This window comes from Arachis ipaensis, chromosome B04, assembly GCF_000816755.2.
Source record: "Arachis ipaensis cultivar K30076 chromosome B04, Araip1.1, whole genome shotgun sequence".
Lineage (NCBI taxonomy): Eukaryota > Viridiplantae > Streptophyta > Magnoliopsida > Fabales > Fabaceae > Arachis > Arachis ipaensis.
This window is the reverse complement of record NC_029788.2, coordinates 129,668,739-129,683,824: the sequence shown is the minus strand read 5'-3', so window position 1 is coordinate 129,683,824 and position 15,086 is coordinate 129,668,739. Positions and strand designations below refer to the sequence as shown.

Below are 15,086 nucleotides of genomic sequence, written 5' to 3'. Positions count from 1 at the left end.
TTCAGTAAATTATCCAATCAGTGTTTAACAAAATATAACAATAATATTTTCAAAACATTGAGAGCTTTCAATTCTTATAAATTGGTATAACTATTTTTAAGGTAGTAGTACTTGATATCTTTTTAATAAAGGGAAAGTAATTTAAAATATAAAAATACAAAAGAATCTTAAAAATATTCACATATTTTTGTTTGATTTGAAAATTGGATAAGTTATTATAATAGGGATAACATAAACATGATTTTAGCATTTTTTTAAGAGAATTTTTCTTTTCAGTTGGTTACAGAGAGATTTTAGTTGATTTCTATTTTCTACTAGGATTTGGCAAAATTCATTCATATAATCATATTCATATAAAGATAAAAAAAAAAAATTGAAATCATAAAATAGGTTAATTAGTTCGTTAAATTTAAATCTAAGGCTCCCTTTTAAGAATTACCAAAACTAAACATTAATCTCTCTCTATAAATTCCACCTTCTCTCTTTCTCTCCTTGTCTTCTCCAAACAACAACAGCAACATCATCATCAATTCATCATCATCATTCAAAAATTCTCTTTTTTTTTCTCTGAGGTACTTTTTCTCCTTTCAAAAATTCCATGTTTGTCCTTTTCCTCCCTCACCAACTTCGCATACTCCCCTTGATCACCCAGATTTCGCTCTGGATATTCCGTTTTCTCATCGATTTCTCATCGATTTCCGGTGTTTATTTTTTTTTCCGGGTTGAATATTTTCTTTTCTCTTTTCCTGTTTGGTAGAAAATTGAGAATTTTGCATGGATGAATTGCGTGCTATTTTATTTGTTTATTTTTTTACGATTATAATTAAGGATTAAAAAAGACATGGTGTGCTTGTTTTGGTTGTATTGTATTATGTTAATCTGTTATGATTATGATTTTCCAGCTGAAAGGAAAGCTATGATCGTTAATTTTTGTTGGTTGATGTTCTAGCATAGCTTAACACTGAAGTAAAGAACAGAATTTTTTCCATTGTTTGAAGGAACATTATATACAAAATTAGAGTTTTCCTTTTAAGTGCTCAGCGTATGTAATTTTTCTTTCTTCCAGTTTTATTTTATCAAAGGGAACATGACTTTTTTTTTTATGCTGGTTTGCACCATTGAATTTAGTTTATTGCTGCTTTGGATTTGGAGCATGTGGATTAGCTGCATTGCTCATAATCTCGGTTATTTTGATTGGTCAAATTGCATGAATGACAACTTATCTACAACATTCCCTTTATTCCTTTCTGTTCCAGTGATTTTTATGCAGTTTTTTGGTTTATTCTACAGGTGATCAAGAGAAGAAGAGTTTGCTTATCCATATTGTAGATCGTCTTAACAGAAGAGGGAGGGTACTGGTTTGCGGAGGCATTTGGACTTCTGCGAGCTTAGAATCCTCTCTCCTTTGTGTATTTATTTGTGAATTCATAGCTGTTGCTGTTGGAGGTTCCTTTCCTCAAGGGGTGCGTGTAGCAGCATCAGTGTTTGGTGACCTTGTTTCAATTGATAATTTGGGGAAAATTTCAAGTTAAAAGAGAGAAAGATATTGACTATTGAGACTGGAATAATGGGTTCTGTTTGTTGTTGTTTGAGTGTTAATGATTTTGAAGATTATATGAATCCAAATAGTCCTGTATATAGGAACCGTCAGTGCCTCAGTTCCGTCTTACAGAACTTTTTGAATGCGGTATGTCTCAGAATCAAATCTCCTCTTTTGTACATTTGCATTGTCTCTATTGCTTCCTTGTAATGTTGGTCAAAGTTATACCCAAACTTGGAGAGATTGCTTAAGTTTTCCTCTTTAATGTTCTAGTTTTTAGTAGCACCACTCTTGAAATAATGCATTAAGTTGCTATGTGGTAAATTGATTGTATTGGTTGACATTCACATTAATATGCACTAGTGAGATATGAAGAATATTTAGAACTAAATCCATTTTTCAGGATAATTTATCTTTGAAATTGATGAGATATGTACTCCATAATATACTATAACATTTTTCCTATCTACCTCAAATTTCAGTATGCATCAATATTCCGTAGAGGGGAAATGCAGGCAATTCCTTCATCTATACAGGGGGCAGCATCTATGACTTCCACAGCATCGCTTGATAATTCTCTATCTGACATGTACCGCTCTCCTCCAAGGCCAATGCCTTATGATGCAGACCCGAGGCATTTCCGCTCTCAGCATGATAGACTAGTTTCACGACGTGAGAAGGGTTCAAGTCATGTGAATGATGAGGCAGAACCTCTAAGAAGTGATCTAGATGAGGATGACCAACAATCTTTAACTTCAAGCAACAAGTGGCATGAACGTGCTAGTGAAGATGGATCCAAAGAATACCACTCTAAGTCTTTAATAAGGCTTTCATCAGCAAGACCTACCACTGGAGTTGGACTTGTCTATTCGTCCTCAGAAGAGGAGGATTGCTGTCCAACTTGTCTTGAAGGTATATGTTTGAAACTTATAATCATATCTTAACTGGAAGACCTCGTGATGATGAGACTTATATGGCATGTGCCTTGACTCATACCAAGAAGTGTGGAGTATTTATTTATTTGGCATACTTCTAGTAGATGATGTCTCGAGATTGCATCTTATATTGTTTCCCTCATTTTTCTTTTTCAGTGCCCTTTAATGAGTTTATCTCAAAAATAGAAACTCAGAAATTTACATATAATGCAACTTTGGCTTATAAAATCAGAATATAAGCTTAGCACAGGAACCTAGGAGACCAAATTTTAAATTCTGAATTATGATTGTTTGTAGTGCTTATAAAAATTCTAATCTACAGACAAAAGGTTGTTAATGCCCGGAAACACCTTATTAAGAGGCTATGACCTTCTATAGATTCTTATATTTCTGAAATCTTCTTTATCTTGCAGAATATACTGAAGAGAATCCGAAGATAGTGACAAAATGCTCTCATCATTTTCATCTTGGTTGCATTTATGAGTGGATGGAGAGAAGTGACACCTGTCCAGTTTGTGGGAAGGTAATAGTTTCAGTTAGCGCTTAACTAATTTTTTTTTTGTTTGAAATGGATATTAGCTCACCAGCAGTTGGTGTGTAGACCACATCAAAATCAGAGGGACGAGAGTGGGACTTAACCAGTCTGCTTAACTGGAAACCAGTCTCTGGTTTGTTTCTTTACTTAAACTGTATTGCGCTGTGAAGTGGTATGAACCAGCCAATTCGTTACAGATTGGGAAACATGTCCAATCTACTAGTCCCGATGGCTTGGTGTGCTGTCATGTCATGTCATCACTTGGTTTGAAGATTTCAGTTTGAGTTCAGCACAAGCACAAAGCTTGGATTCATATAAGTGATTGGCATGGTAGCATAGCAAACGTCTGGCTATGAACTACGAAGCTTTCTTGTTGAGAATACTAGGTCGGTAGTTGGTATCTGTGCCATGCATGTACAATATACAATAAGGTATAAAAACTAGAGTATATAAATAATAAATTAAAGTTAGTAGGTTCCAGTGCCTTACAGTTCACTTTTTTTCAGGCAAAGAGTGAAAGTGAAACTCAGTTTGGCTGTTAATAAGTCCATAGCTATACTTCTACACTGTCAAACATTTGTGGTAAAAATTTATTTTCACCAGGATTGATAAATAATAACTACTACAACAGAAGGTATTTCTTGTTTAGATTGGATTAATTACATGAACCAAGTAATGTCATTGTGTTCTATCAATATCCAAAATTCCAGAAAGTCCATTTTGACCAAGGTCTTCATTCTACTTGAATTTGTTTGTTCTTCCTGTACCTCTGTTTATACTATCCTTCGTGTGATCAACCCTTTTTAGTATGGCCTCTCTTTGGCCTATAGTGGCCTTATCCTCTAGATCTTGTAATCTTTTCCTCCATGGAAATTGCTTCAATTTTTTCAATTTTTAGATTTGCTAAACATTTATTATTATTAAAAGTATTATTCTGTTGGAGTGGTTTGTGAGAGTTGAAATTCGAGGTAGGTTGAAGCATTCAGAACTGAGTGCCTGTAAGCTCTCTCTGACTTGACTTCCACTCAGTTTGCATTTAAATTGTGTTTTATGTGTGATATTGCATGCTTGTGCTTTTGAGCAGCTTCGTGCTAATAATTTCTTGCACTTTACACACAATCATTTAAAACTATACCACAATAAATGATATCTTGCAGTTTAATCATATTTATTTTACAGTTGAAATTGGAGTTGTCTGTTATACTTTTTATTTGTTTTTGTTGACATGTGTAGGTGATGGTATTTGATGAAACGACGTAATCTTGAGTTAAAAGTTGTGTCGTAGATGAAGCCAGCAACAAAGGAAAGCAAAGATACAAATACAAATTATAGACATTGTGAATACTTCAGATTAAGCCTTGTCATGTACATAAGTATATATACGAGTTTGCTTAACCATTATTTTGAGTTCAATATCATCCATGTTTCTATTGCCAAAACTTATTATGAGGAAACAGGATAAGGCAATTTTAGATGAAAACTTTCTCATGGTTTCAACAGTTTCTCCTTTCAAGAATTTCTTTCTTCTCTTTTAATTTGATCCTAGTGCTCTTGCAATTTTACATTTGACCAATGATGCATCTTGCAGATAAAATGAACTCTGCAAATTTTAGGGATAAGTTTGATGGCTATACATGGAGTTTATCCATAAAACTTCTACCCATTTTTTACCTCTGGTGAATGAGTAAATTAAACTAGTAACAATTGCTACTTGGTTTGGATGAATTAAAACAAATTTGAAAGCAAAAGTTCATGATCATGTAAGCTAATGCATTCTTAATAGAAATTTCAAATCCTGTCTCCCCCAAAAAAAAGAAAGAAATTTCAAATAAACAAACTTCAGGTGCCAGTAGTTTCAGTTCAAATATTTTCTTAAACAACGAATTAATAGCTTACTTTTCAATTACGATTGTACTTTTGTGCCTTCCAAATTACAAACCAAAGGAGCAATAATCATATTCTTCAAATACTTGTATAGTTGTTATACATGCAATATAAGCAAAGATGAAAACATGTGCACCCAAGTTAGATACATATTATGCAAAGACAAAATGGGAAACACCTCTAGCCAAGGACAATGTAACCTTAATGAAGTGCCTTACTTAAAAATATCCTTTGTTTCTTGCAAATTGAATGAAAACTGCAGTATTTCTTAGTAACTGTACCTTTTTATTTTAAGGTTAACAACTCAGAACATCATTAGTTGTAAATTGAATGAATTCAACCATAACTTAAAAATGTCAATAACCATTAACTTATATGTGTTTAATTCAGATGGTAAAAAACCCTGTTAATTAAAAGAAGACGAGTTTAAATGACACCTTTTTGTAGTAAAAAAAAAGTACTGCATCATCAAAATGCTGCAGGGGAAACTTCTTGACTGAAAAGTTAATGTAAAATTTAAGCAATAAACCCAAACATGTTAGTGACAACTTTTGGTGTATGCACAACTCACAAGTATGGTGTGCATTCAATTACATACCAGCAAAGACATGATCATTCACTTTATTATTAATAGTTGTAACTTGTAAGGAATGATTTACAATGGAGAAGAGATAAGATGGAATGTTTTCATATTTGGTACAGTGGAGTATAGATCGCATGTTACAGAGCAACATATTATTTGCAAGAACAAGGTTGTGTATGACAAAATGGGAAAGTTCATAACTGAGAAGTTTAACTTGTAGCAACTTCAAAAGCTCTCAGAAAGACCTCAGGGGGTTGAGCACCACTCAGCTTGTGATTCCCATTAATCTGCAAAATATGATTCAAATGAGTTAATTTGCTCGAAAGTGGCGACGATGAGAATGATGAGTGATGACCCTTTGAAATCTTAACAAACTGACTTGGATTTCTATACACTCACCACATAATATGGAACTCCTCCAATGTTACTTGAGTATGTTCTGAGTTCATCCTCAACCTATGTAGAGACATGGAATAGAAAGCAAGATCAGTTGCCAAGAAATCTTGTATAAATTGCAAAGTCGTTCATGAAAACTACAAGAATGTACAATCTAAAACAGTTGCAAGACTTAAGGGTGTGTTTGGTTTCTGTGTCCTATTTTAGGAACTTGTGAAGGAAAAAGATGGAAACAAAAAACATAATAGTATCATATTCATGGTTTTCACCTTTTTCTTTTTCATAAAATCCTAAAAACATAATACAATGAAATGAAAACTGGAACAAGGCCTTAAGTTTTTTAATGTTTTAACAAAAATAAGGCACATTAAGCATTTGGAAGTTAGAACCTCGAACACCTAATAACCAAAGTATCATAAATGGAATATATTTTGGCAATACCCTGAATCTAAATCAAGCATGAGTGAGTTTGATTATAGAAAGGTTACCTCCTCCAATCCATTGTTGGGATTCTTAAGAAAGTCTTCTGCACCTTCTACACCAACCTTTGCAGCACATTCCAGAAGAAAGTTCCTGCATCCATATAGTATTAAGGGTATTCAGGATCACTCTAATGCAAAACAGATTAAGTATGAAATTCATACTGATGGACAACCCTTTGAAGCAGTACTAGTTCTTAAGGAATCTACAATGGCTTAAGCTATATAGACAAAGTTCCATTAGCTTATGTGAATTGAGCTCGCAACAAAATAGATCAACACTTAAACACATACTATCAAACATTAGCTTTTGTGACTTAATTGATCTCACAACAAAAATACACTTACTGGTCACCAATGTATTTTCCTTGAGTGAAATAGCCAAGGCAAAGTTCTTCCACAAGAGCATGTTGCTTGTCAAGACCCTGTTGTCCTGCAAAATATATAAGCCTGTGGCTGTCCATAGTGTTTCCCCTGTGAAAAGTTATGATAATGTTATTAGTTCTTAAACCTCACTGATGAATTAAGAATGTTAGATATACTTATTCTTCTTTGTACTTTGAGCTGACTCAATACCCTTCACCATTGAATGAGGGGTGAGACCCGTTTGATTTATTCTCGTATCTAATCTAATGACTAATGGCGAAAGAGAAAGAGTCAGCTCTTGTATTTTATCCATTGATGCATTGTATCTTAATCTTACGTGAGTCCAGACATGCTATATTCTAGACCAACATTCCTGAAGACCTGCCAAATACCGAAATTGGCACAATGGTTTTTTATCAAAAACTTTATGATCAGATGAATTATAAACAATTTGAACAACTATAAGAAATTTGGTTCAAAGGGTGATTAACAAAGTAAAAACCTCTGACATCCGTGCCGCCATCTGTTCAGATCGTGATCCAAACTTTCTTATGTAATACTCCTTCTTGTCAATGCCTTCTTTAGGGGCATTAGAATCAAGTTGAAAGGGATGCCATCTTAGCTGCACATCCAGTAAAAGTGTGAAAAACAATAAACTAACAAAGACAATCCAAAGACATTCCCTTGATACAAGCATGCACCAGACACGCTCGCGCGCACACACGCAGAGGTAGAGTCTTATACCTCAAAGTTGTATTTCTCGTTAGATGCGGCTATGGCTTTGTCTAGATTCTTTTTGCCAACAAAGCACCATGGGCATACAGTATCAGAGCTAATGTCAACTCTCACAATCTTCTTTTCAGCGTTGCTGCTATGCGCTGCAGCCATGATCCTACTGTATCTGCAGTTCTGCAGTAAGTTTTTGGGGATTAGAATGTGACCACATCATAATCTAAGGATGATAAGTTAGGTATTCAAAGAACTTTTCTACTACTTCATCCATAGCCCCTTTGAACAGTTTGGATCTTACAATAGAATTCCCCAACTATTTTGTTAAATAAATCACTAATTTGCATATAACCAAAGTATATAGTATAAAAAGCAGCTAAGCTACACCAAAATCAAATTTTGACTTCCATAGAGTTGAAACCACTCTGATTTATCTAATCCTGAATTTCTGTTCGAAAAACTCTTGGGAGAAGTAATTTTTAGTATTTTTTACCATCATTTAACTATCACAAATACTAAATTGTCTTTTAACAAAATAAATTTACCAATTCATGTGATTAAACTCTGAAAAATGATTTAATATTTGCTTGCTATGTACTCTTTTTATTCGGGCGAATATCACCAAGAAGTGCCCCAAACGAATTTCATGATTCGAATGATTCACAAACAACAGAACACGATTCAATACAGAAAAAAAAAAGAAAAAAGAAAAAAGAAGGACCTTTGTGCTTAAACATAACAGAATTATGATGCAAATGATCAAAATGAAAAACCCACTTGAAATAAATGAAAGAATACCTTGAAGGGTAGGAGTAGGAGTGTTCTAAAGCTTAGAGAGGGAGAAGCAGCTCCAAAGGTTAAAACTTTCGCCAGGATTCAGAGAGATATTGGAATTGAATTTGAAATTTTGCTTCAGCTTGATTTTGATGACAGTTAAATATATTAACGTGAATTCTTATTTTATCTTAACCTGCATTTTATGTTGTCCTTTTTATTCATGACTTTTCCGAAGGTGCTGTAAAAGTCGTCGTTTGAGGTTGACTTCTTCACCTACCGCCACACAAATATCTCAACAAAAAATAAAAAAGTAGTTTTTAAGAAAAAAATTTATTTAGCTGATAAAAATAGTATGTGTTGACAATTGACTATTTTAAAAAATAAATGACATTTGTAGAACTTGAATTTTTTTTTTTAGTCATTGGATGATGAAATATTATTGAATTGTGAGTTGTGACTTAAAAGTTTTTCTTCTTGTCAAGTAAATCATGATAATTACATATTAAAAATTAACTATTGATTAAAAATAAAATATATATTAAACCAAAAAGGGCAAAATAAAAAATATCTTTTTTAAAAAAGAGTAAAATAGAAATAATAATTAATATAAATTATGTAATCTAGAAAATTCTTATATTCCTGAGGCTTTTGTTCTGAGAGATTTTGATCAATAACCGGAAAACCATTCCATTTTTCCTCCCAAACTTGCGACACTTGCTTACGCTATAACCTCTCTTCCCATTAATTCTTTCAAATTCTAAATTCCTTTTCTTCCTTCCTTTCCATTCAACTCTTCTTCTCATTCTCATTCGTTCAAGGTATGTTATTATGCTTCTCTCTCTTTCTCAAACTAAGCTTCGATGTAAAGCAATGATCTTTGATATTATGACCCACCCCCATTTCCCAAAACTTCAACTTTCTTCGTACCAATAGCTTTACTTCATAGCTGGTTTCATATTTTTTACTTAATCATGAAATTCCATGGAAAAAATTGTTTTTTTTTTTTTTGGGCACCAGTGCTTGTGTTTTTATGTTGCGTAATAATTGAAGCAGAATTTTGTTTTTTGGTCAAATTTTACACAAATTTAACTGATATGTAATGAAGAATGAAATTTGGGATATAATTTCAGCATTGGCCTAGCTTGTGTGTTGCTTTAATTTAAGCATTGAATTTATCATGTGTTCTACAACCTTTATTTCTGGTGTCTAGGCAAAGACATGTTTAGAAAAAGGTTAATTTTTTGGTATATAACCGGCTTTTTTATTTTGCCGCAAAAGACGTGTCAAAGTTAGTTAATTTCATCACACACTAAGTGTATTTATACTAAGTGGTTGCAATTTATGATTATTGATGGAAATGTTATCTTCATTTTGTATTGTTAGGATCTATAAGGAGACCAAGCTATGGATGTTGATAATATCTTTGGCACCATTAAACCTGTGAATGTTGCAAGGAAGAGTGCCATATATGTTTGGGGATACAATCAATCAGGGCAAACTGGAAGAAAGGGGAGAGAGGAGCAGTTGAGGATTCCGAAACAGCTGCCTCCTGCACTTTTTGGATGTACAGCAGGTACCAATGCGCGCTGGTTGGACGTTGCTTGCGGTCGGGAGCATACAGCAGCAATTGCCTCTGATGGCTCACTTTTCACCTGGGGTGTGCACTCATTACACATTGTTTGTTTTACCAATTGATTGGATCGTGCATTCATTTCTATAGCCATGTTTCAAAATAAAGGAACTAAAAGTATTTTAATTTTGGGATTGGATTTTATTTTTCTAGGAAAAACTTGTCTTATCCGGAGGCCAGTAATTGCAATTGATGACTAATCAATATTACATGCATCAGTCAATGACATATTGTTCTATTGTAAAACTGGAACAGTTTGCATAAAAATCATGCAGCTTTAGAAGAACTTGTTTTCATAATTGACAATTTTAACTATTGTTGGTTTGCTATTTGCAATGTTTCTTACTTTAAATGTTCAATAAATATAGAGGTGATAAGAGGCTAACACTACGCATATGATGTTTTCCAGGGGCTAATGACTTTGGTCAACTCGGTGATGGAACTGAGGAGAGAAGGAAATATCCAAAGAAAGTGAAGCAATTAGAGTCAGAGTTCGTAAAATCTGTGTCCTGCGGAGCACATTGTTCTGCTTGCATTGCAGAGCCTCGTGAAAATGATGGTACCATTTCAACTGGGAGGCTCTGGATTTGGGGACAAAATCAGGTAATACCTATATAACTTCAAATAGTTGTTCGTAATATATTACTAAATCATCATCTTCGTCATCTGCTTGTTTATTCCAGGGATCAAATCTTCCTAGGTTATTCTGGGGGGCCTTCAAACCTAATACAGTAAGTATAAATGTCTAAAGAGATTGATATAAATATTTCATCCATAGAAATCGTACAGGATTTATTGTATTTTCCCTAATTGTTTTATAATTTGCTTACCTTCTGTTTTTTCGTTCATATGATCATAATTGCAGATTATTCGTGAAGTGTCTTGTGGAGCTGTCCATGTGGTTGCTTTATCCGAGGAAGGCCTACTACAAGCTTGGGGTGATTCAATATCACATTTCTCAATTCTCTTAGAAATTCACTTTTGTTTATGTTTGTAAATTTCATGTCAATTACACGGTCATTGCATGTATAGAGATGACATGGTTGTAGCCTTTTACCAAGTATTGAATGTAGGAACATAAATTTGAGTGTTCACAAAGTGGATTTCTCGCCGTCTACTAATCAGGGTTTTCTCACTGTTTCCCTAAACCAGGCTATAATGAGTATGGTCAACTTGGCCGAGGTGTCACTTGTGAAGGACTACAGGGGGCCCGTATTATAAGTTCTTACGCTAAGTTTCTTGATGAAGCCCCCGAGCTTGTAAAGATTACCAAAGTGTCATGCGGGGAGTACCACACTGCGGCCATTTCTGATAAGGGCGAGGTGTAAGTGATTTGAAGGAATTTCTAGATGGAGATAGTTATAAATTTAAGCATGAGAATTGTGGTTTTCCGCATGACACATTAGGGAATCTCACATCAGGAGACAAGATTCAATGGAAATGCTGCATATATTATGCAAGTTTCTATTCCCTTGGCTTAGTTATACCATGAGAAATTAAAGTTGAATGTAGTTATAGATTTGCAGGGCCAACCATGTTATGTCTATCTGTACTTGTTAGAGTTGTTTTGTTTTTGCTTTGAAAATGCTTGTATCAATGTCTACTATTCTGCTAACATGCAGGCATGCTTTTTCTGAATCAATCTAATGTTTCTTCACCGATATACTAAAAAATTTTTTAAGTTCCTTGCTTCCCCCCGTTCTGTCTTTATGAATGTGCGTAATTGCAGAACATACTTGATCTTTGTGTAGTTTCTTATGGTTGTTTGATAAATCGAGAAATACATTATCTGAATAATTATGAATGTTTGCCATCTTTGACAATATTTACTCGCATTTTTGTATTATTTCCTTCCACCTTTCAGTTACACATGGGGGCTAGGAAGCATGGGCCAGCTTGGACATTCTTCACTCCAGTATGGAGATAAAGAGTTACTGCCAAGGAGAGTGGTTTCCCTTGATGGTATTTTCATAAAGGATTTGGCGTGTGGCGGTGTACACACATGTGCTCTGACTCAGGAAGGGGCACTTTACGCTTGGGGTGGCGGTCAATCCGGGCAGTTAGGCCTTGGCCCCCAAACTGGGTTGTTCTCGTGCGTTGCTAATGACTCTCGTACATTTTTCCGGAACATCCCAGTTTTGGTTGTTCCAAAAGGCGTGAAGCTTGTCGCCTGTGGACACTCCCACACGCTTATTTCAATGAGGGACGGTCGAATTCATGGATGGGGTTACAATAGTTACGGTCAGGCAGCCAACGAGAAATCTACATATGCTTGGTACCCGTCGCCTGTTGACTGGTACTGCATCTATCTGTAGTGTAAGTAAACTCCTCATTCTTCATGTCTGCATAGGTTTTTATGTGAAAATTTTCCAAATCACAGGTGTGTTGGGGAGGTCCGAAAACTAGCTGCTGGTGGGGGTCATTCAGCTGTATTGACTGATGCTTGTTCGTTAAAGGAGTTGTGCGAGTTTATACTCGCAGAGACTCTGACTTTATCTGATGCCCCCAGGGTTGAGGATATTGCATCCAGAACTGGATCAGATGCTTTGGCTCGCCTCTGCGTGAGACTCAGGTACACGAAAGTATTTTGTGATCCCAAAATGAAAAGAACTACACAACTTGCTGGTACTTATGTACCGTGCTAAGTGTCAAAATGTTTCTAAGCCATGCAAAACTGAACCTGAGGAGAGTTCTACTTGTCAATCATGTTTATGTTAGAACATCAATTTAGAAGTTATCTGTTAATATCTTTTTGGCTTCATTGACTTTGTTGTCCTTGACTTCATGAAACTTGAGTTCAAAATCCATTCATGATTGTGGGAAAAAAGAAGGCCCTCCATAATAATTGGTGACATTTATCCCTGCATTCCCTTTTTATCTATCATTGTCATTTTTTGCTGGTTCATCTTTGCATCAACATATCTGGATAAGAAAGAATGAGCATTGTTCTTGTACTGAGTTGTGGCTTTTCTAGTCAGTATTCTTCAGAAACTAAATGCTGTATCATGACATATTCAATTCCTTTTTTTGTCCTTACACATTATTTGCTTTGATGCTTCAATGGTGATTCACATGCTGATGTAATGATGTTATTGCAACTTCTTCATGGCAGAGAGTATATACTTTCTGGTGGTCATCTTGAACAAGAGGAGGATGCTAAGAGTAAAGTTTGAAACAAATTGTTAATCATTATTTGTGCATTCTTGTAATGTAGTAGGTGTAATCATTATTTGAATGAAAGTAACTATGTAATCTTTAATGTTCATCGTTTCAATTGTAATCCAAATGAATGATGGATTAGCCTCTATTGTATTAAAGTAAATTGTAGCACTCAGAATCTCAATTGTAGCTGAAGCTTGGTTTTTTTTATGCTTTTTTTCCAAAGGAAACCAAGAAGGCAAACAATAGTGATAAGTATTTTGTTAATGAAGATTATGATTTTTCAATTGTTTTTGATGGACTTTTTATTTTTATTTATTTTTTCCACATTGATTATTGACTGAAGAAATTTGTTTTTCTTATTAGTATAGGAATGTGGAAAGTTGTTCATTGCCATTTGTGTTGATTGGATTTAAAGATGTCATACATATATTGCAATTTCATTAAGCATTCTCAAGATATGATTTTATTAAATGAGATGAGATTTGTTCAATTAATATTGCCAAAATTGTATGCAAATTTAAATGGGATAAATATTCAAATATATTTAACATTAGAATATTTAATATTGTTAAAATGAATAAACACTCAAATTTGTCTCGAATGGATTTCAGATCGAACATTGGTTCTTAACTCATTTTTATTAGCTAAAAGTTTGAGAATTACTCAGAAATTAGTTTTTTTTTCAATTAAATTTTTAATATGAATGATAAACAAGTAAATTCTTAGTAAATTTTATTATAAGACAAATAAATTTTAAAAATTATCATTTTAAAACAAATTAGTCTCCCATTTAAAACAACGGAGAACCAATCTATTGGAGTAATTCTTAAAAATTAGTCTCCATTTTTACTTGATCTAATATTTTTTAATTTAAATTTCTAAACACCTATTGATGTATCCTGATTAGTAACTGCAAAATCATATAGTTTTACATAGCATAAGTATAATTACCCAAATCAGTCTCTACAAATTTTAAAATTGGATATTTTACTCCTAAAAAAAATTAATATACAGATTAATCCCCAAAATTTTATTTCGGCCGACAAATCAGTTCCAGTTCATTTTATGTTTTATGCATTATATTTCTGTGTCTCAACTTTAAGGACAAACACTAAATATATGTATTTTGTGTGTATTTATGTACCATCGTGTCTATCCAAATATTATTATTATTATTATTAGAAAACCAAAAAGAAAATATACTATGACAAGTTGACAATAGCACAAAAACATATAACTTTTGACCTGCTCCTGGATAAAAATAAGGCCAGGGAATCCAAACACCTTCCCTTTTTGGCACTACCATCGATAATATACATATATATTAGTTAACAACATAATGTAATCCAATTATAATTGCTTGCTTTATTTGTGGACTAAAAATGTTTCACATTTTATCACAACAATAATTTCTTGATTATATATTAATTGCTTGCTTCATCAGTGAGTGCACCAAGAGTGGTGCAACATGTTTCATACAATAACCATAACCCTAATATATATACCTCAATAATGATCTTCTTGAGCTGCATTATATTCCCCATACCATATTAATTTCTAGATATGAAGATTAGAGCTTATACAGCAAGTTCGAATTTAGCATTAGATTGATGAATGAATTAAACATTCATCATTATATATAACATAGCCAGGTCATATCACATAATAACATTTATATATATTATTATAACTTAGCTTGTCAAATGTTGAAGCATCCATGGTGGGATCACAGTGCTGCCACCAGCACCATCTTGAGCTTCAACTGTTTCTTCCAGTATTCTCCCACTGCACCACATTTTAATTCATTTAATTTTAACATTTTCTATTTATTTTGTGGTCATGAAAATCATCACTTTATATCTTACATTTTATTTATTTTCCTTTCCATGTTTTATTAGAATTCTGATTACAAATTTAATAATCAAAATGTCCAAACATAAAATTCTCTAATCATAATTAAAATTAAAATTGAAATATAGCTACTTAACAACCAAAATGTATCATATAAAACTCTTTCATTAAAATAAAATTAAGATAAATTTTTTAAAAAAAAAAACTAATAAATTTCCT

The 15,086-nt window shown here is 33.5% G+C and overlaps 4 protein-coding genes across 7 annotated transcripts in view; 2 read left to right on the top strand and 2 right to left on the bottom strand.

Moving 5' to 3' along the window:
* On the top strand, nucleotides 438–4,523 carry LOC107635473 (E3 ubiquitin-protein ligase At3g02290). Of its 2 annotated transcripts, XM_021122090.1 has the most exons (6): nucleotides 438–572; nucleotides 1,291–1,687; nucleotides 2,023–2,452; nucleotides 2,889–2,998; nucleotides 3,077–3,143; nucleotides 4,244–4,523. In XM_021122090.1, the coding sequence occupies exons 2-6, from the start codon at nucleotides 1,568–1,570 to the stop codon at nucleotides 4,255–4,257; spliced, it is 741 nt and encodes a 246-aa protein (XP_020977749.1). In that variant the 5' UTR covers nucleotides 438–572; nucleotides 1,291–1,567; the 3' UTR covers nucleotides 4,258–4,523. The 2 variants fall into 2 exon arrangements, with proteins under 2 accessions (XP_020977749.1, XP_016194437.1); XM_016338951.2 differs by lacking the exon at nucleotides 3,077–3,143.
* On the bottom strand, nucleotides 5,476–8,433 carry LOC107635472 (uncharacterized protein YwbO). The gene is made up of 8 exons (XM_016338950.2): nucleotides 8,246–8,433; nucleotides 7,463–7,627; nucleotides 7,221–7,340; nucleotides 7,056–7,099; nucleotides 6,701–6,826; nucleotides 6,362–6,446; nucleotides 5,877–5,933; nucleotides 5,476–5,764 (listed from the first exon to the last, which is right to left on the bottom strand). Exons 2-8 carry the CDS (start codon nucleotides 7,604–7,606, stop codon nucleotides 5,687–5,689), a joined length of 654 nt encoding a protein of 217 aa, XP_016194436.1. The 5' UTR covers nucleotides 7,607–7,627; nucleotides 8,246–8,433; the 3' UTR covers nucleotides 5,476–5,686.
* On the top strand, nucleotides 8,841–13,308 carry LOC107635471 (probable E3 ubiquitin-protein ligase HERC4). Of its 2 annotated transcripts, XM_016338948.2 has the most exons (9): nucleotides 8,841–9,042; nucleotides 9,608–9,881; nucleotides 10,264–10,457; nucleotides 10,538–10,585; nucleotides 10,720–10,792; nucleotides 11,007–11,178; nucleotides 11,719–12,150; nucleotides 12,235–12,426; nucleotides 12,967–13,308. In XM_016338948.2, the coding sequence occupies exons 2-9, from the start codon at nucleotides 9,629–9,631 to the stop codon at nucleotides 13,025–13,027; spliced, it is 1,425 nt and encodes a 474-aa protein (XP_016194434.1). In that variant the 5' UTR covers nucleotides 8,841–9,042; nucleotides 9,608–9,628; the 3' UTR covers nucleotides 13,028–13,308. The 2 variants fall into 2 exon arrangements, with proteins under 2 accessions (XP_016194434.1, XP_016194435.1); XM_016338949.2 differs by lacking the exon at nucleotides 10,538–10,585.
* LOC107638159 (truncated transcription factor CAULIFLOWER A) overlaps nucleotides 14,410–15,086 on the bottom strand; it is a 10,818-nt gene continuing 10,141 nt past the window's right edge. For both annotated transcript variants that reach the window (XM_021122088.1, XM_016341327.2), the window contains exon 9: nucleotides 14,410–14,801. In XM_021122088.1, coding sequence (XP_020977747.1) covers nucleotides 14,708–14,801 — 94 coding nt within the window. In that variant the 3' untranslated portion in view covers nucleotides 14,410–14,707. The remainder of the gene's footprint in view (nucleotides 14,802–15,086) is intronic.